At 41.9% G+C, this 23707-nt stretch overlaps 1 protein-coding gene across 3 annotated transcripts in view; it reads right to left on the bottom strand.

The window, feature by feature from the left end:
* LOC139469159 (nucleolin-like) overlaps positions 1–23707 on the bottom strand; it is a 374233-nt gene that overhangs the window by 287898 nt on the left and 62628 nt on the right. For 2 of the 3 annotated variants that reach the window (XM_071251292.1, XM_071251293.1), the window contains exon 3: positions 16302–16352. The exons of the other annotated variant lie outside the window; for it this stretch is intronic. In XM_071251292.1, coding sequence (XP_071107393.1) covers positions 16302–16352 — 51 coding nt within the window. The remainder of the gene's footprint in view (positions 1–16301; positions 16353–23707) is intronic. 3 annotated transcript variants of the gene reach the window in all.

The following is a 23707-nucleotide window of genomic DNA, read 5'->3' as shown; positions in this document are numbered from 1 at the left end:
ACAGGTCTGTAGCTACTCTCTGCCAAGGTCGATCAGGAATTGGTGTTGGTAGGAGAGGTTCAGTTGGATTTCTCCTGTACTTTGAACAGATTTTGCAGTGTTCTACAACAGATCTGATTTTTGCACTCAGTCCTGGCCACCATACAGCTGTCATTGCCCTCTCTCGACATTTACGGATTATTTGATGTCCCGCATGAATCTGCTCAAGCATTTGAGATCGAAGAGTTGGAGATATCACCAGTCTATTGCCTTTTAACAACAGATCATTCACCATAGACAAATCATGTCTCACTTTGTACAGCTGCTTCTCCACTGTTGACAGGGAATGGTATTCAGGCCACTTGTTCTGTAGGAATGTGGATATTCTGCCATACACTTTCTCTTGTTCTGAGGCTATTTCTGTTAACTTCGCATCAGAAGCTGGTAGTTGTGACACTACTAGATCAACATAGAGATCAGTCTCTTGTTCAAAGTGTTTGTCTTCAGCTAGGAGGATTTCATCCACCGGTGATCTTGACAGTGCATCTGCAATTGCCAGATTTTTGCCAGGTGTGTGGAACACAGAATAACTATATCGCATGAACCTCATTCTGAATCGTTGCAATCTTGGTGACAGATCACTGAGACATTTTGATCCAAGTATGGAAACAAGAGATTTATGGTCAGTCTCTATTTGGAAGTGTTTTCCAAGCACATAATTGTTGAACTGTTCTGTTGCCCAGGTAATCGCCAGAGCTTCTTTTTCGATCTGTGTGTATCTTTGTATCACTTAGAGACCTGGATGCCAAGATTAGTGGTTTCCAGGATCCATCAGATTGTTTCTGTTTCAGCTCAGCTCCGATACCATATGATAATGCATCTGCTGATACAATCGTTTCTCTTGCTGAGTTATACAACGCCAGAGTTGGTGCGTCACCTATTTGACGTTTGACTTCATCAAATGAGGCTTGATGTCTTTATGTAGCAACTCTCTCCGGGGTTTGGTACCTTCAGCAAGTTTGTCAGAGAACTTTGACATTTGGTTCACCATACCGAGAAATCTTCTCAGCTCAGTTTTGTCTGTAGGAGGTTTCATGTTGACAAGGGCTTTGACTTTATCCGGATCAGGTTGAACCTCATTCTCACTGATGACATGTCCAACAAACTTCAGTTTATAATCTGCTAGACGTTTGAGTACTCTCATGAGACGCTTATCATGGTCCTCTTGAGTCGAGCTATAGATGAGTAAGTCGTCCACCAGGCAGATTACACCAGGAAGATCTTTCAGGATTTGAGACATTGTTCGTTGACATATCTCGGGTGCACTCGAGATTCCAAATGGCATCCTTTTGAACCGATATTGGCAAATGGAGTTATGAAAGTTGTTAACTTGGATGCTTTGTCTGACAACTTCAGCTGGTAAAAGCCTGAATTAGCATCTAAGCAAGTAAAGTACTTAGCACCTTTAATCAGACCGAGAATATGATCAACTGCAGGCATAGTGTAAATTTCTCTCTTCACACTATTGTTGAGCTGTGTCAGATCAACACAGATTCTCACTCCTGTCTTCCCCTTCGGAACGACGACAATACCTGAACACCAGTCAGTTGGATGTGTAACTGGTTCGATGACTTGCAGATCCTGCATTTTCTCGAGCTCTTTCTTGACCTTTTCAAGGAGTGGTATGGGTACACGTCTTGGTGTGTTTAGAGAACAGGGAACAGCATTATCAGTTAGTTCTATGTCATGTTCACCCGGAATTTCACCCAGACCTTTGAACAATGATGGAAAGTCTCTCTCCACATCAGCGATTGTGATTGAGTCAACAAACTTGATCAATTCAAAGGCTGTTATGGCTGGTCTCCCCAGTAGACTTCTGTCAAGGTTTCTCACAACATAGATGTCTTGTGATGTTACCTTGCTGCCTTTGGTTAGCTTCGGAGAAAACACCCCTATGACATCAAGTTTTATTTTAGATGGGCCAAGTAATTTCTTCTTGGTCTTTTCAAGTTTGACATTACAAAGTTTCTTGAAACAGGTATCAGATATGGCAGTGACATCCGCACCACAATCGATCTTGAACTTCATCAAGGTGTCATTCACTTGAATGTTTGTCACCCATGGGCCTTCATCAATATTTCTTGATGTATCACTCAGCTGTCCAATGAAAATTTCGTCTTCATCAGAGTCAAAGTCTTGCACACATTCATCTACTTTTCTGCTACTAAGACAAACAGAACTATAATGTCCCTTTTTGTTACATTTGTGACAAATAGACTTGCGTGCAGGACAATCTTGCCATTTGTGTGCAGGTTTCGCTCCGCATCGTTGACAATATGGTCTTCTTGACTTTGCTGAACTGTGTTTTCCATTCTTGGAAGCATGACAGGCCTTTGAAGAATTATTCTTTGATGATTGTCTGTGTGGTTTTGTCGGTCTTCTAGACTTGACTGCATCCATTGCTGCCGCACTTGTGTCAGTCTTACGAAGTTGAGATTGTTGATTCTTAATCATTTCTCGTTGTCTTGCCATCTGTACAGCTTTGACTAGTGTCAGTTCATTATCTGCTTGCATTTTAGCACTTAATGCACTGTCTCTGATTCCTACGACAATTTTGTCCCTTATTAGATCATCGTGTAGTGTACCCTAGTCACAAGGACGAGCTAAAACGTACAATGCATTGATGAACGAGTCCACAGTCTCACCATCTTCTTGTATACATCCGTTAAATACAGCTCTCTCATAGATCACATTATGAGAAATTACAAAGTGTCTCTGAAACTTATCAATCAACTGTTTGATATGACTTCATTTCTTCATCTGTCAAATTCAGAGATGACAGGATATCCTCTGCTTCATCTCCCATATGGTAAGTGAGTGAATTGATTTGAACTTCATCTGCTTCTTTAGTCAAAAGAGATGACTGTCTGAATCGTTCAAAGATTCTGGTTTTGTGAAGTCAAACTGTTCAGGTGGAATCACCCTGTAAGTTGACTGTGGTAATAACTGAGGTAACTGTGGTTGCTCTTCGTTATTTGCCATTTTATCACACCAGATGAAAATTTCCAACACTTCACAAAATGCACATGGACTTCAATTAGACCTTCAGTTTTCGCTCACTAACAAGTTCATCAAGTAAAATCTTCTTTTTTACTATTGTAGTTGCTAACCTGGTTAATAATATCCTCATCCCACTTCTGACACCATGTCATGTCTTTTCAATATACCATAGTATATATAGTTTGAAGATGGGTTTATTGTGCTGAGTGTTGAGTATACATGCAGCCTCCAAATGGTCAATTATCTAAGGGGAGCTCACTCTCACATCTCTTCAGTCATGCATAACGGAGCTAGTAATGTTCAGGCGGTAGAGCACCTAACCATAGTCATATATAATATAGATACCGTATTCGACCCAGAAATTTTGTTAAATGTGGACCTGAAATGGTGAACTTTAGGCCATTCTGAGCATAAATAAGTGTGTGGTTAAAATATTTAAGTCTCAGTTTTTATGTGTGTACACAAAACATCTTTGAAATCTTCATAGATTAGCCACTTGACTCTTTCAACACCAGTCAACCAGGAGCTTTATCTGCTGTGACACCAAGTTCCCAGAGACTCTTGTGTGATAGATGAAGCCAACATTTATCAAGGAAAATATCTGCTTGTAAAACATTAGTCCTGCACCATGACTGTTGAATATATATATTTTGTGAAAACAACACCAATCTAGAAACGTATACAAAAGCAAGTCAAGCCAGCTCTAGCTAGGAAATCAGCAAAGGTGAAATTATATATTTATTTTTAGAGTCGAGGAGGGTATTGTGTAATATAAGATTTCATAGACTAAATGTTAGTCTAGTAAAACATCTTTGAAACTACATGTTATACACCATTTGAAAGGTCTAATCCTACTGTTTATACATATTTATGTTTATCGCATTATTCAAATAAAGCATTTACAACTTAAATAGGTTGTAAATAAAAACAAATGTAAGCTAACACATTCAAACGTCCAGATTGAGGACCAAGGAAGGGTAAATTTGCCGATTTTTGTCAAATATAAACAAACATAAAATCTACTTACCTATTTCTTTTTTATTTTCATTATTTACCTGATCAGAAAAGTATTTTATAAATAATTGTAAATAGTATCTGTCATCACCAATTTCTCGATACCTGTGGCTGTCAGTAACATGAAGAAATATGTCCGTTTTCGAAGCTTCGTATTAGAAAGTTTATTTTTTCATCTACACTAACCTTGCCAAGTCTTTTCGTCGCTGTAAGTTTGTAACGTGCTATCTTGCCGATATCTGCTACGAGGGTGGTGATTGGTCAAACTAGAGTACATGACGTAAGGCTGTCAATCAAATTACAGCAATGGCACGTGTGTAATCAAAGTTTTGACGAAAGTTTTTTGTTATTTTGAACGTTTCAAGCAGGAAACTCGCGATCTATATGAAAAACATGGAACTTCGTGGATGTATCGTTTTAGGTTAGGAGCTGTGACAAAGGTTTTTCAGGCATGTTGGAGCCAAGAAATCGAGGCGACGAAAGCTGAGATGCCATTTGATTTACATTATATGCGATCGCATGAAAAGATTGAAATAATAACTTAGATGTAATTTCTTATAGATATATTTTGGTTGATGTTATTTATTACTTTGTATACTAGATTTAAAGATTTGCTTCAAACGTCTTTGTTTTGCTCTTTGACATGTTCGATGTGGACCGTTGTCGAAGTGTGTGTCCGAGAATTTTATTTTCAATAACATTGCGGGAAATAGTGAATCATTTAATCTTTCGATAAAAAATGATAAATTGAAATGGAATACATATTTCAGACATTGTGAAATGTGACTGATTTAATAAATGAATGATATGACAGGTAGGTTCATAAAATTATATAGATCTACCCTTAAATTAATTTTGACGTGACTATGACATGGCTAGTCTACTGGCCTACGGTGTTGAAAGAGTATATTGGCTCTTCAAGCAAACTTTCTTGAAACTTATTTTTCTTTTGACAAAGTTTCGGGAATGCCATTTGGACTTTAGTCCTTGACATTGACAAAATACTGTTAACAAGGTCTGCGATTGGCTTACGTTTCTATTTCCGTTTTGTAAACCAATCAGCGATGCCATTACGGACACGACATGGAAGAGAAACGTCATCGGATACCTCTCAGTTTCCCGCCGAAATCTGGCTTGCACCGGAACCCAGCGAATATTGGATACACATTATCACATGGGTTTTGGGAGCGAGAGAAACACGAAACAAAACAACAATAAGTTATGCGTGAAGTGAACTTTTTTCAAAATAAAAAACGCGTAAGGGGACGCGTGAAGGTTGGTTTTTTGGCATCCTATTTTTTTTCAGTGCGTATTTTTGTATATGGGACGCCGTAAACGCAAACACTGTGAACTTCAGTATGGATTTGTTGACATGGTATTTCCGGTGTTACATGCTCACAGTAATGTCTTTCCATGGGGGGAAAAACATCAAAACTCATTAATTTGTGTATAATGCGCACCCCCTTCTACACAGCTGTGTTTTTTGGAAAAAAAGTGCGCACTATTCTCAAGAAAATACGGTAAGGGTTTACTGATGAATTTATGCCAATTTGACCTGAATTGTCCCCAATAAGCGCCCACCCTTTCTGTCTTTTTTTTTAAGCGCCCCTCCCTTTCTGTCTTTTTTTTTAAGCGCCCTGGGCGCTTAATGGGTCGAATATGGTAACCCTACAAGAAGCACTTACTAATATCGACTGATTAGTAATGTAAGTTGATTTCATATTTAAGTTATGATATAGTATCCTTGTATATTTAATATGTATGTTACACTCCCAGGAATAACAAATGATCAGTCTATTCAACTGCTTCATACTATCGATAACCTCGGCTGGTCAACTTGAAGTCGCTATCTGCAATTTAAACGTATTCCTTGCGGTGGACCAATACAAGTGCTGCGAGAGGTAATAATAAGTTAATACACTGTACTACGTAGAAAAAACACTCCCATTATTATACCTGATGGGTATTACAGCGTATGCTCCCTCAATGATGAAATTTTTAAGCCTAATGGAATTAGTCTCAAACAAAATGAGTCGAATGGGATGCTGGAGAAAAGCAGGTAATTATTGATTGGAGCTTATCAGATACACTTGGAATAGTAATACAAGCCAACCAAACATGGTATGGAGTTAAATTACCCGATTTAGTTCTCTATAAAGAGTTGTGCATCCATCTTGATCAGATCAGTACATGGATAATATTCAACTAGAAAGTCCTTCAACTCTACTAAGAGCTACTCCAGTCAAAGACGAAAAATATAATAGCGGTAGAACGGAATTTTTCTCATCATTACAATATAAAAATTAAAGCGGGGTATTATTTCAGACCTCAAAATTTCTGTATTAGATGTAAAAAATCAACCTGTACATATAGGATACTTGAGTGTAACACTCCATATTATAAATAATGGTTGATTCATTAGGTCCTAGAACGCATAACCTTAGACAATGTAATACAATTGCGCTTTCCGATCTCGGAGACACACTTACAAGATAATGTATACAAGCAGAAAGAAGTTGCATTCACAGTTAATCTAGGAGATTTAAGTGATGTCGACGGTAGTAGACTCAATAAAAACACTTCGTAAGACCAGTGGTATTAGGGAAGACGAGAAAATAAAGTTCATAGAACAGGGGACACAACAAGTGCGTCAGTTATTCCATGCCAAAACCAAAGAACATGGTTGGAGATTAAAAATATGAGGGGTGTTCATTAAAGATTTCCGCTAAAACACTTAGGGTTATCACATTTGGTTGAAATTTCACATGTGTAATGATACATGTATCTATGGGTTATGTCTGAATTTGCAGCATCGATCTATTAATCTTACCACTTTGACAGGTGTTATGATCGAGTAGGGACAATGGAGCCAGTAGAATACCGAGCAGTGATTAGGTTTTTATATTTGAAAGGTCGCACACCAAAAGAAACTTTCGATGAAATGAAAGCAACTTATGGGGAAGATGCCCCATCATATGACGTTGTTAAACACTGGCATCGCCAGTTCAAGTGTGGTCGGACATCTGTGGAAACAGCTGCCATTCCTGGTCGCCCCCATTCAGCCATTGATGAGGACACTATCCATCAAGTGGAGACCGCCATTTTGGCAGACCGACATATAACTGTTCGCCAGTTAGCACAAGATGTCAAGATCAGTGTAGGGTCTGTGGAAAAAATCATCCATGACAATTTGAACATGCATAAGGTGTCTGCACGATGGATTACCAGGCTGCTCACACCTTTCCAAAAGCAGGAACGAGTCAATTGCTCAAAGGATCTTTTGGACATGTGCCAAAAGAACTAAGCAACCTTTTTTGACAGACTTATCACACAGGATGAAACATGGGTCCATCACTATGATCCTGATACTAAAGTTCAGTCGATGCAATGGAAGCATGTGGAGTCACCATCCCCAAAGAAGGCACGTGTCCAACCCTCTGCAGGCAAGGTCATGCTCACGGTGTTTTGGGACCAGCACGGAGTAGTGATGATGGATTTCTTGGCAAAGGGTACCACAATTACAGGAGCTTATTATGCTTCAATGCTGAGGAAATTGCAGGACGCTATCAAGCTTAAGAGGCGTTGCATGCTGACCAAGGGTGTCCGTCTCCTGCAAGACAATGCTCCAGTACACAACTCTCATGTTGCCCAGACAGAAGCGCGGTCCTGTGGCTATGAAATCCTTCCACATCCTCCTTACTCTCCTGACCTTGCACCATCTGACTTCCACCTCTTTCCAACCATGAAGTCATTTTTGAAGGGAAAACGTTTCACAGATGATGAAACACTGATTTCTGAAGTCAAGTCCTGGTTTGAGACGCAAAATGAGGGCTTTTACAAGCGAGGTCTCCATAGTTGCATAAAACAATGGGAGAAGTGTGTAACTCTTGGTGGTTCCTACTTGGAGAAAGACTAATACCTATGCCAAGTTTCATTCCATTAGGTCAATCGGAAGTGGGTCAGGGGAAATCTTTAATGAACAGATTGCTTCCTATCGTTGGATCGCACTGCATAAAAAATCATACATTCATTTTAACAAATGCTTACATAAATATATAATGATGGAGAATTACAAACCAACAAAGGAAGAACTCGAAAAAGCTATCGAGGCATTTATGCTCAGGGACAAAATTATCAAATGGAGAGAATTAGCACAAGTTATATATTATATGAGTGATGTCAAACCAACCAAATACGGTCATCAATTGTTTCTTTCCAATTACCAAGAAGAGTATATAGTCTGGTCTCCTAGTAAAATGAACGAAGAACTTCGTAAAGAAGTAAAAATGTTGAATATCACTTTTTTATTGTTTATTTGTTGTCTAACCTTGCACTACGCAATAATGGAGTCTGGACCAGACAATCCAGTGATTATTATCATGAGCATCGATCCACACAATTAAGATATGATGACATGCATCAACCAAGTCAGCGAGCATGACCACCTGATCTCGTTAGTTGCCTCTTACGACAAGCACGGGTTGCTGAAGACCTGAAACCAACAAACAAACAACAAATAGTATACAATCAAAAATTGTTTATAAAATGAACTAGGTTTACAAATCAATACATATTAATGCATAGCAATTACAATGGCACTATATATTCTGATCGCAGTGGTCAGTATCAAATACAAAAACAGTGTCAATAGCAAAAGTCAGTGATACTAATATATTCACCAAGCTTCTGTGATAGGCCTAGCCTGGGAATCTGGGTAATGAGTGATCTTCACACGAAAGCTGGTCTTGATGTAATGCCAGATGTAATGTGAGATGAGAAAGGAGTGCGCCCGCTTCACTTGTACGAGGCCTGGTCAAAAAGTTCTTAGCCTGACTAACTTTCAACTGTGGGGATAGTTAATGTAGTACATTGTTTGAGTTCATTGCAACTATATTGGTCTGTTGAGGCCGTTTGTATTTTAGTTACTGCAAGTTGAACGTGATAGGGTTCCAAATGGACACAGAAATGGAAAAGAACGAGGACCGAGCAGTCAACAAGTTTTTGACTTTGAAAAGTATTCCCCAAGAGATTCAGGACTAAGTGCCCTAGCTATTCCAGTGTTAAACGTTGAGCAGCTATGTTTAAGGCTGGGAGAACAAGCCTTGATGATGAACCTAGGTCTGGACACCCTTCAACAAAGATCAATCAAGGAAATAGAAACTTATACTCAGATAGACATATTACCATGGCTGAACTTGAGGAAGACACAGGTCTAAGCCATGGACCCATTGAAACAATTATTCATGAACAAGATATCTGCTTGTTGGGTGCAAAAGTTTCTAAATTCTGATCTTAAGGAAGAAAGAACTGACATTGCCAGAGAAAATTTAGAGGTTATTGAGGGGGATTTCAAAAAATATAAAAAGAGGTTTGTCCATGGTGATGAAACATGGGTCTACCACTATGATCCTGAGTCAAAATATCAATCCATGGCATGGAGCCATTCCACTTCTCTGGCACCAAAGAAATTCAAGTTTTCAAGATCAATGGAAAAAGTTATGGCCACTGAACTCTGGGATGCAAAGGATGTGATCCTTGTTGATTACTTTTACAAACCTGTAGAGGTTATAAATTCTCTGATGAAATCCTCCTTGGGGCACTTATTGTCTTTTCCTTGCTCAAGAAAATCTACATGACATAGTTGTAACCATTTTCCTTAATAAAAAAATGTTACCACACAAAAACTTCGTTATTTTATGATTTACGACCATCCTTACGGGGCCTCACCCTCCACGGCACATCACCCCAGGGGAAGCAACTCTCACCCAAATCACTTTCCATATGTCTAATCTGGGGAGATGGGTGGCCGTGCCCCAAGGAGGATTTCATCAGAGAATTCATAACCTCTACAGGTTTGTAAAATTCTCTTTCAGATTAAATCCTCCTTGGGGCACCTATTGCATCAAGACAGACTCCTATAGATAATCTAGGCAGTTGCATCCGTCAGCAACAAGCGAAATAAATACATCGTATTTTGATTATTTCAATGAATAAACAAGAGTTCAATGAATGGAACCATCCTTATCGTGAGGCACAACCGTCGAGAGGCGGGGGCTAGAGACAGGGCGGGGGCTAGAGACAGGGCGTGGTCGACCATATACTATGAAAATAGCCATTATTTGTGGCTGATCATATTCGAGAACTCGAAACAACCCCCCCCCCCCCCCACACACACACACTTTTTGGAACAAGTGATATAGGGGCGTTGATCACCAGACACTATAACAGCGCTGAGCTAGCCCAGAGGGTCTCCGAGGATCGAAGGAGTGCGTGTGCAAATACGAGTATTATCGAGTAGTAAGGACAGATATTTATCGACCGCAGAAGATAGAATCCGGACCGTTACTGAGCAGTATAACCGTAGGGCAGTCTAAAATCTCGAAGGCTCAATCGGCTAGAGATGTAGAACTTTGCCCAGTTCGGAGAACTGACTGACCAAACCGAGCACGCTCGCTTGAGTGTTTGTCGAGTTGGTAATGTTTGATGAACGTGCTCGGCTGGCTCCAAATAGCCATGGAGCAGATCTCCTCAATGGGCAGGGCTGTGGCGTACGCTTTTGACGTAGCCACTGCTCTCACTGAATGAGCCTTCAACCTGGTAGGGGGGTCCCTGCCTTGAAGCGTGTTCGCAGTACAAATAGTTGACAATATCCACCTGGAGATGCCAGCCTTCCTTCCACCATAACAGCAAAATAGTTGGTTATCCTTACGGATACACTTCTGCTGATATAGGCCTTGAGGGTCCTGCGGACATCAAAGACATGAGCATGTCTTGCAGTGGTCCCCGATGAGGAAGGCTGTAAAAGAGCAGGTAGCTCTATAGGAGCCGTCACTTGGAAGGCGTGTGCGACCTTAGGACGGTAAGAGTCCAGTAGGCGAATACTGACCCTGTCCCGGTGGAAGACAGTTAGTTCAGGATCGGCTAACATTGCGTGAATGTCGCCTACCCGTCTGCCGGACGTTACCGCCACAAGGAAAGCCGTCTTCCAGCTCAACAGCTGAAGAGAGAGACGACAGATCCCGAAAGGAAGGACCGGACAGCCAATCAAGAACGATTGAAAAGTTCCAAGGGGGACTGATCCGCCGGACAGGCGGTCGGATCCTGTCCACACCTGCTAAAAAGGGCTGCACTAATGGGTGCGCACCCAGACGTGCCCCGTCGACAGGGACATGAAAAGCTGCGATAGCTGTAGAGTACCCCCGACTGTCGATGCGGCCAGGCCGTCCTATAGTCGCGACTGGAGGACCTCAAGCACGGCTACGAGATCTGCAGAAAAGGGATCTGCAATCCCTCTATCGACACACCAGTGCGCATAGCAGGCCCATCTATCCTCGTACTGAACGTTTGTCGAATCCCTCCGCTAAGCCAGTATTGTGTCTGCAACTCGTGCAGGAATACCGCTCTTCTGGAGGCGATTCCTGACAGTGGCCAAGCCACCCACTGAATCCTGGGATTCGGGTGGAGGGCCCCGTTCTGGGATAGGAGGTCCGGTCTTAAAGGTAATAGAACAGGAGGCTGAGCCAGAAACCTGATTATAGTGGAAACCAACTGTGCGCCGACCAAAGAGGTGCCAGGAGCACAAGTAGTCGCGCAGGCTGAGTGGCTAGCTGAGACAGGACCTTGGAAATCAGAGATACTGGGGGGAATGCCCACAGAATTCTGTCCGTTCAATCTAGCTGGAAGGCGTCTGCTGCCACCGACTTCGGGTCGGGAACTTGGGAGCAGAACGTTGGTGTCTGGTGATTCACTCCAGACGCAAACAGATCCACCTGGAACGACCTGTATAACTGGGAGATAATCCCGAATATCCCCGGGTCGAGCCTCCACTCGTGAGGAGCGAGGATCCAGCGAGACAGAGCGTCTGCACGGACGTTGTCCACCCCCGGGAGATAAACAGGTATCACCCTAATATCGTGAGAGTCGCACCATAGGAGGAACTGCCACGTCTCTTGGAGAAGCGACCGTTCCCCCCTGCTTCCGGATGAACATCATCGCCGTTTGGTTGTCCATCTCTAGACGAACCACTTGGCCACGAAGCCAAGATCCAGGAAGCGTTGGAACACCAACCTGACCGCTCTCAGTTCTAGCATATTGATATGCAGTTTGATCTCCTGCTGGGACCATAGTCCCGAGGCGGTGTGATCGTTCAGAACGCCTCCCCAGCCGGAGAGTGACGCGTCTATTTGAACTGTGAGAGACGGAACGGGAGTGTCGAGGGGGAGCCCCCGGGACAGATTCCCGACCTCGGTCCACCACTGAAGGTGTGTAATGAGCCACTGCGGAGTCTCAAGAAGAGTCTTGAGATCTTCCGAGTTCACCCAAAGTCGACGGAGCGCTTGTTGAATGGGTCTCATTCTCAAGCGCGCCCGCAAAACCACATCCACTGTCGCCGCCATGTTGCCCAGTAACTGGAGCCATGTACGAGCAGTGTGTCTTGTGGACAGAAGGAACTGGGAAGTAACCTTGACTATGCGATCTTGTGATAGAGATACAAATCCGCTCACTGTGTTGAAGTTTGCCCCTAGGAAGACAAGATTCTGAGTAGGGCTCAGATCTGACTTCTTGAGATTGACTATCCACCCTAGAGTGATCAAAATGTCTATTCTTGTGTAGCTATCTGACTCAGGGATTGCAATAGAGCTCTAAGTAACCAGTCGTCGAGGTATGGTTGGCAGAACTGACCTTTCGACCTGGCCACTTGGGCAGGAATCAACATCAGCTTGGTGAACACCCTCGGAGCCGTGGCGATCCCGAATGGTAGAACCTTGAATTGATAACACCTCCCGTCGAAAGAAAACCTCAGATATTTCTTGAACTCGGCGTGTATGGGTACGTGGAGATAGGCGTCTTTTAGGTCTATTGACGTTAGCCGTTTTCCTGTCTCGACAGCTGAGATGACAGTCGAGAAGAAGCCCTCGCTTTCCTGTCCCAAGGGAACCGATTCGATCGCAGCTTTCATAAGAAGTGCGTCGACCTCGGCACGGAGGAATTCCTCCTTCTCTCGGGTAGCAGGCACCGGAGTGTGCTTTATCCCAGAGAAGGGGTGGCGGATGAAGTTTCAACCGAGGCAAATGGCCATCCCTTAGAGTGGACAAGGTCCAGGGATTAGATGTAACTGTCTCCCATTCCTTCAGGAATAGAGCCAGTCGGCCGCCTACGGGGACATCCGGCTTGAGGCAGTGGACCCCGGCTGTTGGCAGTTCACCCGGGGCTCTTCGGGTGCTAATGGGAACCTGATGGATTCCCGGCCCTGTGAAAAGGCTGCTGGTCTCGACCAGCTGCCTTGCCCAGGCCCCTGCTTCGTTTGCTCCTCCCGGCGCCCTTACCTGAAGGAAGCGGCTGCTTCCAAGTAGGCGTGGACTTCTGACCCGGCGCGTCAGCGTAGGAGGAGTCAAGCGGAGAGGTCCGCTTACGTAGTTTAACGCTTGGTACCTCCAACAAGGCCTTAGAGTCCTTGATGGAGGCATACAATTGAGCGGCCTCTCGGACCACCTGCTGAGCCCCAGGGAAGAGGGTAGCACCCATCTTATACGGCAAAGCAAGCGGATCCTGGCGTGTGGAAGTCGAGTATTTAGATACCGACATCCACAGCCTGCGCATGCCCATAAAAGCGCACATCATCTGCGAGGCACAGCTACGGATAGCATCACTTGCGTTATGACTATGAACCTCTGTCAGTTGCGTGGCCAACTCCGAGGAGTCAGCCAGCCCCTCTCCCACTAGCTCCCTCTGTACTGCAGACAGATAGGCGGAGTGTACGGATATGCAAAGCTGTTGGCATGCATTACGGTATTGCTCCTTGAAGCATACGTATGCAGCCTTCAGCTCCACGCTGCACATAGGAAAGGGGGGCAACCGCCGGCCCTGCTTGGCCTTAGCCAAGGTGGGGGTCGAAGATCCCCCCAGGGTGACAGAAGTCCAGACGCACTCGTCTACATCCTCAAAATCACCGTCCTCTGCTAACAGGTACCGCTTTTTTACTTCGGGCAGGTTGAACTTCCTGCGGGCACCCGACAGCAAAGGATCGATGACCTCGTGTGCCAAGGAGGACAAAATGCGGAGCCGCACCTGGGGCGCCTTGCTAGGAGCAAAGGCGTCCCCTGGAAGGCGGAATTTGGAAGGCAGTTTTTTCCTGCTGTGACCTTGAAAATGGGCTCAAAGTCATCAAAACCGACTGGTGTCTGCGGTGTCTGTATATACACCATAGTTCCAAATATGAAGACAATCCAGAGATTAGTTCTTGAGATATTGCGGCAACACCGTTTTCCAACTCCAAAAGCAGATTTGCCTGCTGTGACCTTCAAAATGGGGTCAAGGTCACCAAAACCGACTGGTGTCTGCGGAGTCTGTATATACACCATAGTTCCAAATATGAAAACAATCCAGTGTTTAGTTCTTGAGATATCGCGGCAACAAAGAGGTGGGACGTACGGACGGTCGTGAAAACTATATCCCCCACTTCGCGCGGCAGGGGGACAATGAAATGTTACACTCAAAACTCTATGTAACACCAAAACTACCAGTATTTAAATACACATGAACATGTTATAAATATGCAGCTACGAAATGCAAACAATTTGACTACCCTTGCAGGTAAACAATTGTTACACAAAGTCTTTTTACAACAAAATCACCAATGGCAGACATAATCTAGAGTAATAGCCAATACTAAAGGTCTAAAAATATCCAATTTGAAGGGCTCAGCTGAGAGACGTCCTTGCTGTTACGCAACAGGCAGTGATGTATGCAAAAAGTTGAAAATTTTCTTCACCCAAGACCATCGCTGAGCGATGTCTTTGTTGTCATAAGGTAAGCAGTGAATGTAATGAGGAATAATGCAGGATAAGTAAAAAATTTACTTATTATCAACTTGGTCAATTGTGGGTCTCATAGCTGTTCATAATCCCTGTATACTTCGCAGCCAAAGGATATATAGGTCATTAAAATTTATATTCTTTGCAGAACTACAAATGCATAACTTTGGAAATTGTTTGAACAAAATGTGTTTCATTGTTTGTTGTTTAACACTGCACTCTGCAATATTCCAGCTATTTTACGGCAGTCTGTAAATAATAGAGTCTGGATCAAACAATCCAGTGATTGACAAAATGATCATCGATCCAAGCAATTGGCATACACAGTGTTCGCGGTAGGTTTTTGTACAGTGCCTGCAGAAATGAAATAATAAATTTTCAATTCAAATATTTCGCGTGTGAAGTTTTTATTTCAATAAAATCAGTACTAGTACAGCTAATAATTATGACCAAGCTTTAACTTACAGTCCAGTTTTGATATAATGAACGTTCTATCATTAATAAAATAAATATGACTGTTGTTAGCACATGCGCATGTGTGGCAGTTTTCTTCCGTCGCTCTGTTTATGATCATTCGTATTACCGACTTTTACTTGTAAGCTTGGCTCTGATTGGATGAAACGAATGACTTACGGGGAATTCCATCGATAGTAAAGAATGACGTCCTGTGTCTGAGATTAGTTATTCCGTTGCCCAAAGACCATATATGGAAATATAAAGGACGCGATTCAAAGCGCCATCTGGTTACATTCTATTTTTAGCAATGGGAATTTCCAGGTTTTGAATTATTTTCCTCTGAACATCGTAAGCAGGCTATCAGCTTTGAATAGTTTTTTATTTTATGGTATTAATACAAAATTCAGTATATCACAATCTGTGCGTGCAAAACATGCATGCAAATTTTTTTTTGCGTGTTTATATGATTTTAATGCGTGAAAAACGCAGGTTTCTGCGTTAACGCGAACACAGATACAATGATATGCATCAACCAAGGCAGCGAGCCTGACCACCTGATCCCGTTAGTCGCCTCTTATGACAAGCATATTCGCCTTTTACGGCAAGCATGGGTTGCTGAAGACTCCGGTTCTTCATGGGTCAATAAAAAATGTCTAATCAAATGTGTACTGAAAGTACAACTTTCATCTGGATGAGCAAAAAACAAATAATGCTGATAAAATTGAAGCTAGTATCTTCTGCATAGAAGTTGATGATGATGAATGAATGAATTTTCCAAGAAACAATAATGCTTCAATCATCCATGGAAATCCAGCACAATAATTCTTTTGGTGTCAGAGATGTCAGGTTAAGGATGGAAGAACAGGTAAAAGTACCTACATTCAAGCTCAATTTAACCTTTGGTTGTGGTGAGCAAAAGTCTCATTATCTGAAATATTACTTCACATTACAACATACAACAGAACAGAAATTACTTACTATTTCTTGCTTCCTGAATAGGGCTCCTTTCAACTCCATAAGTTTTGGCGTCTGTAATAAAGAACAGTTTACAGGTTCAAAACCAAACAGTACAACATGTAATATTCAGAGCAGGTATTGTCACGAGCGAAACAAACATGTCTGGCTCGCAGCCATGTTACTTTCTTGACTTCCTGTATTTGCGGGCTTACAACATGAGACATAGTTGATGGCGTAATGGCAGGAACCACTATGATACTGATACGCCTTTCTTTTTTCCATAGACATGGAAAAATATCAATAATTACTTCATAAAGTAAATCTTTCTTGCTAAAGATCATATCTATGCTATTGTAATAAAATATTATTCATCTGCTAGACTAATATTACTTTTCTACACAGTTAAAGAGAAACAATAACACATGGTGTTAACTTTAAACTTGTACTTTTCACAAAAACTATGGGAGCATACAAATATCATCATTATAATTGAAACCACTTACAGAATCATGCATAAGCTATATCTATCAACGGCCTTTGTCATTCAAAGTCCATGTTAATGTCCAAGTCTGTCAAGCTGGCACTCACTGAGAAATAGAAGTTAACTTGCTCACATTCCTTTACGCTGAATAGAAGAATCCAAATCAAAATACATTTTAAGTTCATAGTCTTTGTACTCGTTTGGCACCAACTTCACCTTGTCGATGAGTCTAACACCTATGACTCACTCACTATTGCCACCCTCATTTTATCAAGTTTTCTCCCGTAGATCATCTGAAAAAGACATCGAGATATGTCAGGTATGTCAAATTTCTTCATGTCAGAAATATTCCATCTCACCAACTGATTAGATTTCTAAAAAATAACAGAATTGCCCTCTTTCCGTTCAACAACTTTCTATGGATCAGGGTTGAGTGGTGTTGTCAACTTGTGAAGGTGTCCCTGCTTTAATAAAACTTGGTCACTAACTGCTAAATCACATGCTTCAGCTCTCTGAACATTGTCAGCATATTTCTTCCCTTTCATTTTCATTTTTTCATCTTTTCTTTGGACTTCGTCATCAGACTGTCACATACTTGACTTCAGGTCCCATGTGACATTGATCGGTACGGTAACAGCAATTTGCAAAACATATTTTCTCCAGTCTTTCTTCCCTAGTTTGACTTCTTTAATGTATTTCAACAGAGATCTGTTCATTCTCTGGACATCGTAATATGTTCAGGTAGTGTGTCAAGGGAGTTGATCACACATTGTGCCTGCGAAAGGCTTTATCCAGATTTGTAGCCACATCCTATAAAATCTGTATACTGTGACTGTGGGTACCAATCACGCGCCAGGTTTGCGTAGGCATCATACGAAGCAGGGTTCCAAGGCAATTCTTGTCATAGATGACGATAATCATAAGAATGAGAACGATCACGTAGGAGAGAGTCAAGATGACTGGAAGAAAAGGAATGAGCCAAGTGGGAGGAGTGTCCAATAGAATCGTTATAAAGTTCATCTTCGGAACCAATACATGAGCCATGGGTGAACATCGATCCTTAAGAGTTCTGTCGTTCCTTTGAGATGCGTTGATCCATAGAGGAGCAGCAATCATTGGAGTGAGTGAGTGAGTTGGGTTTAACGCCGCTTTTAACAGTATTCCAGTTATATCGCAGCGTGTCAGCTTAATGTGGGAGGAAAGCCCGAAGTGATGCAGGTCTTAGACGTTTACTACTTCGGTGAAATCCACGTGCACTGGTATGGTGCTGCCAAACCTAGAAACATAATCGGGGCGAACTGGGATTCAAACCCACAATCATGGGTTTCTGGCGTGCCAAAGGGACGCAACTCTGCACAGCAAATCGCAGCGCCTCAGACGAATGGTCCACCCATGCCCCCATGCAATCATCGGAAGTGTGAAGATAATACTTGTAGGTGCGTTGATCCTGTGAGCTATATCGAACTTTTGAAGTGTACTGCTTCACAGAGAAGTGGTTCTCTTGAGATGTTCCCCAAACCTTGGAGGTTCGCCGAACCTTAGAAGTATGTCAATCTGGGGAGGATTAATGATCCTTGGAGATGTGGCAAGTCTGAGAAGATCTTCAATCCCATAGTTGGCGAGCCCAAGATTGCCAATCCCGATCTTGAGTTTGTCAATTCTTAGAAGATCGTTGATTCGTGTTCTGCGATTGAATTGTGGAGGAAAGCTTATCCGTCAAAGTTAAGTCATCGCAAGCTGGTCCTTATCAAAGGATCATTGATCCACATGAGAGCACTCCCTAGAACGAGACTCACGTGAGTCTTGATCGAGAGGTTCCAATAAGTATGAGGGGCGATCCTGTGATGACAGTTCCTCAGATAAAAAGTCTTTACAAAGTCGAACAGGGGATCTGAAAAGTCTGGGAGTAGAAAGGACGCGATGAGCTGATGAGGTAGACAAAACAATAGTAGGAGCGACTGTAGAGGGCTCAATCAAAGCTGCAGTCTAAGGGACGCCCTCAGGTGGAAAAAGCTTGACATTATCAACGTAGAAAAGAGAAAATAGGGTCTACGGTAGACTTCATAGAAGCAATAGGGAGTGTGGCTGACTGTGAAGAAAATACAGGAGCAGTTGGATCAAATACTGTTAGGAGAACTTTCAAACCTGTCTACAAGTCAGGCACGCAGGTTGACGTGTGGCCTTTTCATCCATGTTGAAATAAACAATCAAGGAAAGAAAAAGTCTTGAAGTCTTCAAAGAGAGAAAATTGGGGAAAAAGAAAAAAGCCAGATGGATTCTCGTGAGAGAGCACATCACCACACTGTGGAGATTAAAAAGAGAATGAGTTGACTGGGGAGAATGAGTTGACTGGGGAAATCACATGTTCAGCGTGAGTAGGTCAACCTGCATGAAAAGCAAGCATGACCAAGATAATTGGGAGGTGACCATGGAGATGAAAGTTATGTTCGGGAGGATTGGGTTTTTTTAGAAGCTAGAAACCTTTGTTTAGGCACGTTTCCACTTAGGACTGAAAGAAGAATGAGAAATCCATACTGTGAAATAGGATAAGTTTAAAAATCTGCAATTTCTGGCCATCTGAAGTAATAGTCAACGACAACAAGCAATGATTCTCCAGTTGGAAATGGTCCACACAAGTCATATGAAACATTTTGCCATGGTTTTCCTGGAAACTCTGTAGCTCTGATCGGTTTTGGTATTGGTATATGTTCATGGTGTATACCAATGGCATACATGACACACACGTTTCTCAATGTCCTCGTTCATGGATGGCCACCCCACTTTCTCTGTCATGAGCTGGTTTGTTCTGACAATGCACTGATGAGTTTCATGTGCAAGCTTCTAAGTCTGCCGCCTCATTGATTCTGGTATGACAACATAGCTTTGTGTGCATGACAAGTCTGTGTGCTCCAGTGTCTTCTTGCGCAAAAGGGGCATTCACACGATACAAGTTGGATACAATTTGTTGCATGCAACACACTGCATCGTGTTAACAGGCAACTTTTGACGTATGCACCTTGTCTGACGTGAGTTGTACAAAATAGGATATGCTCTATTTTTACGTTACAAGTTGTTTGAACAAAGCCAATCAAAACGGGTATGAAAATCACCTGATATTTTCACGTCAATCTGTAAACAACAACACCTGGATATTTACGCAATCATGACAAAATATACATTTGCATTGTACATGTATATAATACTGCAAATATTTTGTAATTTTGACTTTGTCAACATATGAAATGGGTGGATGGCAAATCTGACAGCATGAACATGTATTTCTCCTTTGGGAGTGCCGGACAGATGAACAGAAGGGCCAGTCCTGGTAGCATTTGTGTATTCCCCTTATTATTCTCTCATTTGTACACATGGTTATACGGTGGGGATCTTAACTGTGTCCAAGTTATAAACTCTTTTTAGCCCTGCCCCTTTGTCCCCAGGGTGGGCTAGGGTTCAGCCCCTCCATTTCTCCAATTTGAATGACTAACATTGGAGAATGCTTCCAACCAAATATGGTTGATATCTATCTCTTAGTTCCAGAGAAGAAGTGCAAAGCAATATAGCCAAATTACCCCTATTTGGCCCTGCCCCTCAGCCCCTGGGGGAGTCAGCCCCACCATTTGTACAATTTTGAATCCCCACCACCTAGGGATGCTTTCAAATTTCATTAATTTCCTATTAGTGGTTCAGAAGAAAAAGTCGTCTGAATAAATTGTTGACATACGGTCAACAGACGCCATGGTATGCCATTAGCTCACCTTGGTCCTTCAGACCCTGTGATCTAAAAATGGCAACTCTGATTCCTGTCAATAACTTCTGCTTTTTGATATCCCAAGTGTCACCACTCAATAAAGGACCTATGAAAGTAGGTATGTAGAATAACCCTGTAACAAATTATATATCTTGACATTTCTCTAGGTTGTACTGTTCATAGTGTTATTTGAAACGGAAGGCTATGTGACTGTACACTGTAGTGTAGACCAAGATGCGATTAGGTTCATAATACGTATCAAAAACATAAAATGCATCATACACACAAATACACATCACAGTTTTGGACTGCACGGGAAAGTATCTATAATGTTATACCATTTACAACTATTTTAGGCAAAGCATCAAACGACATCTAAAATATGATTATTTATCAAATAACACACATATACATGGTATAGCTACATGAGAAGTTTGACCCGTGAAGATCGGGGGTAGAATAGGTCTTCAGCAATCCATGCTTGCCGTAAAAGGCAACTATGCTTGTCATAAGAGGCGACTAACTTGGTTGATGCATGTCATCATATTCCAATTGCATAGATCGATGCTCATGATGTCAGTTGTCAATCCGAATGAAATCAACCGAAATTCTCAAGTGTGAAACCAAACCTTACTAGTGGGCCTTTTCATCCGAAAAAAAGAAAACTTCAAGTTTTACATGTAAACATTTTCTAAAATTCCGAGAGATTCAGTCATCAATTTGTTGCATACATTAGCTCAGTTTACTGCGAATATACATGGGTCGATAATCATTGCAAGAATTGAGGAATAAATAATTAGATACTTATTTAAAAAGTCAACAGAAATCAATCTAAATCAAAACTATGTGTCTGAAAATTAACTTGGCAACCAGGATTCCGGCAGTAATGTAGTGAATTATAAGATTTTGGTCAGAAATCTTGCGAGATCTGAATTGTATGCAACTCGACACTGTGTGAATGCCGAGTTGTATACAACTTCAATTCATACAAATAACTGCATTCAACAAGTTGTACCAACTAGTATTGTGTGAATTTCCCGTAAGACAGTCCTGAGTCACAAGGACTCACATCAACAATCACTATAGCTTAGCATGAGCACACACTGGACTTTCCTTCAGCATGTTGGAGGAATCTTATTGTTCTTTGCACCATTTCTAATTTGTTCTACATCTTGTCAAACTTCTCAGTGGTTATGAAACTGGAAAAATCTTTATCGTGGTGAACGCAGAAATTGACCAATCCAAGAAAGTTTCCAACTTCTGACCCATTGCTTGGTACTTTTCTTGTCAATTAAGGCTTGTACTTTTGATTCTTCTGGTTCTTGTGAGAAGACATGTTTCATGAACATCAAGCTGTCAAGACCCGAACCATACTTCTTTTCATTGAGTGAGTGAGTACAGAATTTCTACACTGCATTTAGCAATATTCCAGCAATATTGCAGCAGGGTACACCAGAAATCAGCATCACACATTGTGCCCATGTGGGGAATCAAACCCGAGTCTTCAGAGTGATGAGTGCACATTTCAACCACTAGCCAACCTGTGATCCTGTGACAACTGTAGAAATAGACAATCTTCAACGCCATCATGGGGAAATGTTCCCAGATCTGAACAAAAACAATCTTGTTGAAGCCTACACTTGCAAAGTGCAGTTACCAAAGATTTTGGAAACCCACTGTAGGCAGAGATATGACAACATCCAAATTATGAAGTGCCAGGATCTTCTTGCTCTCCAAGATCTCAAGCTGGAGAGACCATTCTGTTGCCACTAATCTGTCCCTCCTGGATGTTGAATTTCTCAAGTTTCATCCAGCAGCTGATCAAATCTACCAAGGCAAACAAAAGTTTAGTCTTGCTCATCAATTCTTCAGATCTGCTTCCCACTTTTCTAAGGATGAAGGCTACCACCACCGTGTTGTCCATGGCCACCAGAATAAAGATAGCATCAAGATATGCTTCAATGCCATGAGGATGTAGTTGATTGCTCTTATCTCAAGGCAACCCACATGAAGATCTTTCTTGTGAGACTGCCAAATCCCCTGGATTGTTATGCTGTCCATGCTGGCTTTTCATTATGAGCTGATGACATTCGTGAACAGGATATTCTCTCGGCAAAAACTGAGTTCTTTCATGAAACTTGACAGGAAATGAACTCGTCTTGCAGGGAGGTCAGGTTCCCATGATCAGTGATCATATGATAAGTCTCAGTAGCATTTAACTATGCTGAGTCAACTACAAAAGACAAAAAATTAAAACTGACCCCCATCTGTTTCAAAACGAATATATTTCTTAGACAATTTACTCAACTGATAAGCCGTATAATCTCTGCCAATGCACACAGAAGACCTAACTCAAAATTAACATATTGTTTCAATTAGTTTCAATTAGTTTCAATAAAATCAGTAAAGACACTAATGTGTCAAAAGATTTTCTGGTCCATAAGATCACTTGATTGTCTGATTTGTCTACAGGCAGCCTTCACATGGCAGGAGTACTGCTTACTTTTTAATGTTAAAGTTTGTTGTTTTGGCTGCACTCAGCAGTATTCCAGCTATATGACAGCGGTCTGTAAATATTCGAGTCTGGACCAGACAATCCAGTGATTAATATCATGAGCATTGATCCACGCAATTGGGATCAATGACATGCATCAAGCAAGTCAGCAAGCCTGACCACCCATTCCTGTTAGTCGCCTTTTACGACAAGCATAGTCACCTTTTACGGCAAGCATGGGTTGCTGAAAACCTATTCTACCCCAGAATCTTCACAGGTGGACTTTTTAATGCAAACTGTGTGAATGGTGAGTGCTACCAGTTGTGCAGGACATGCTTACCCTTTTCACAAAGGCCTCGTGTCATAACTGATTTTAAGTTGTCCATTCATACAGTTTTCGCAGCAATTTTGGAATCGCCATATGGAATCGGTTATAGCAGAAAATCAAGACTGGTGATTATCTTGCATCGATGTTTATATTTAAGTATCAAACTTCCGGATTCCCTTGTGAAGCTGCAATCTGTTGCCAATGTATATTATATCCAGTACTAGCTTCACTTCTGACTTGGTCAGATGAACTAGAAAGCCAAGATGTGTCATGGTGACTGATTTACGACACCCATTGTCTGAAGAACATTTGATTGCAAAGGCTCATTACCCTGGAGCCATGACATCTATATGCCTTGAAACATTTAATTGCT

This window comes from Haliotis cracherodii, unplaced genomic scaffold (assembly GCF_022045235.1).
Source record: "Haliotis cracherodii isolate W230 unplaced genomic scaffold, xgHalCrac1.p SCAF_2, whole genome shotgun sequence".
NCBI lineage: Eukaryota > Metazoa > Mollusca > Gastropoda > Lepetellida > Haliotidae > Haliotis > Haliotis cracherodii.
This window is presented reverse-complemented; position numbering and strand designations above follow the sequence as displayed.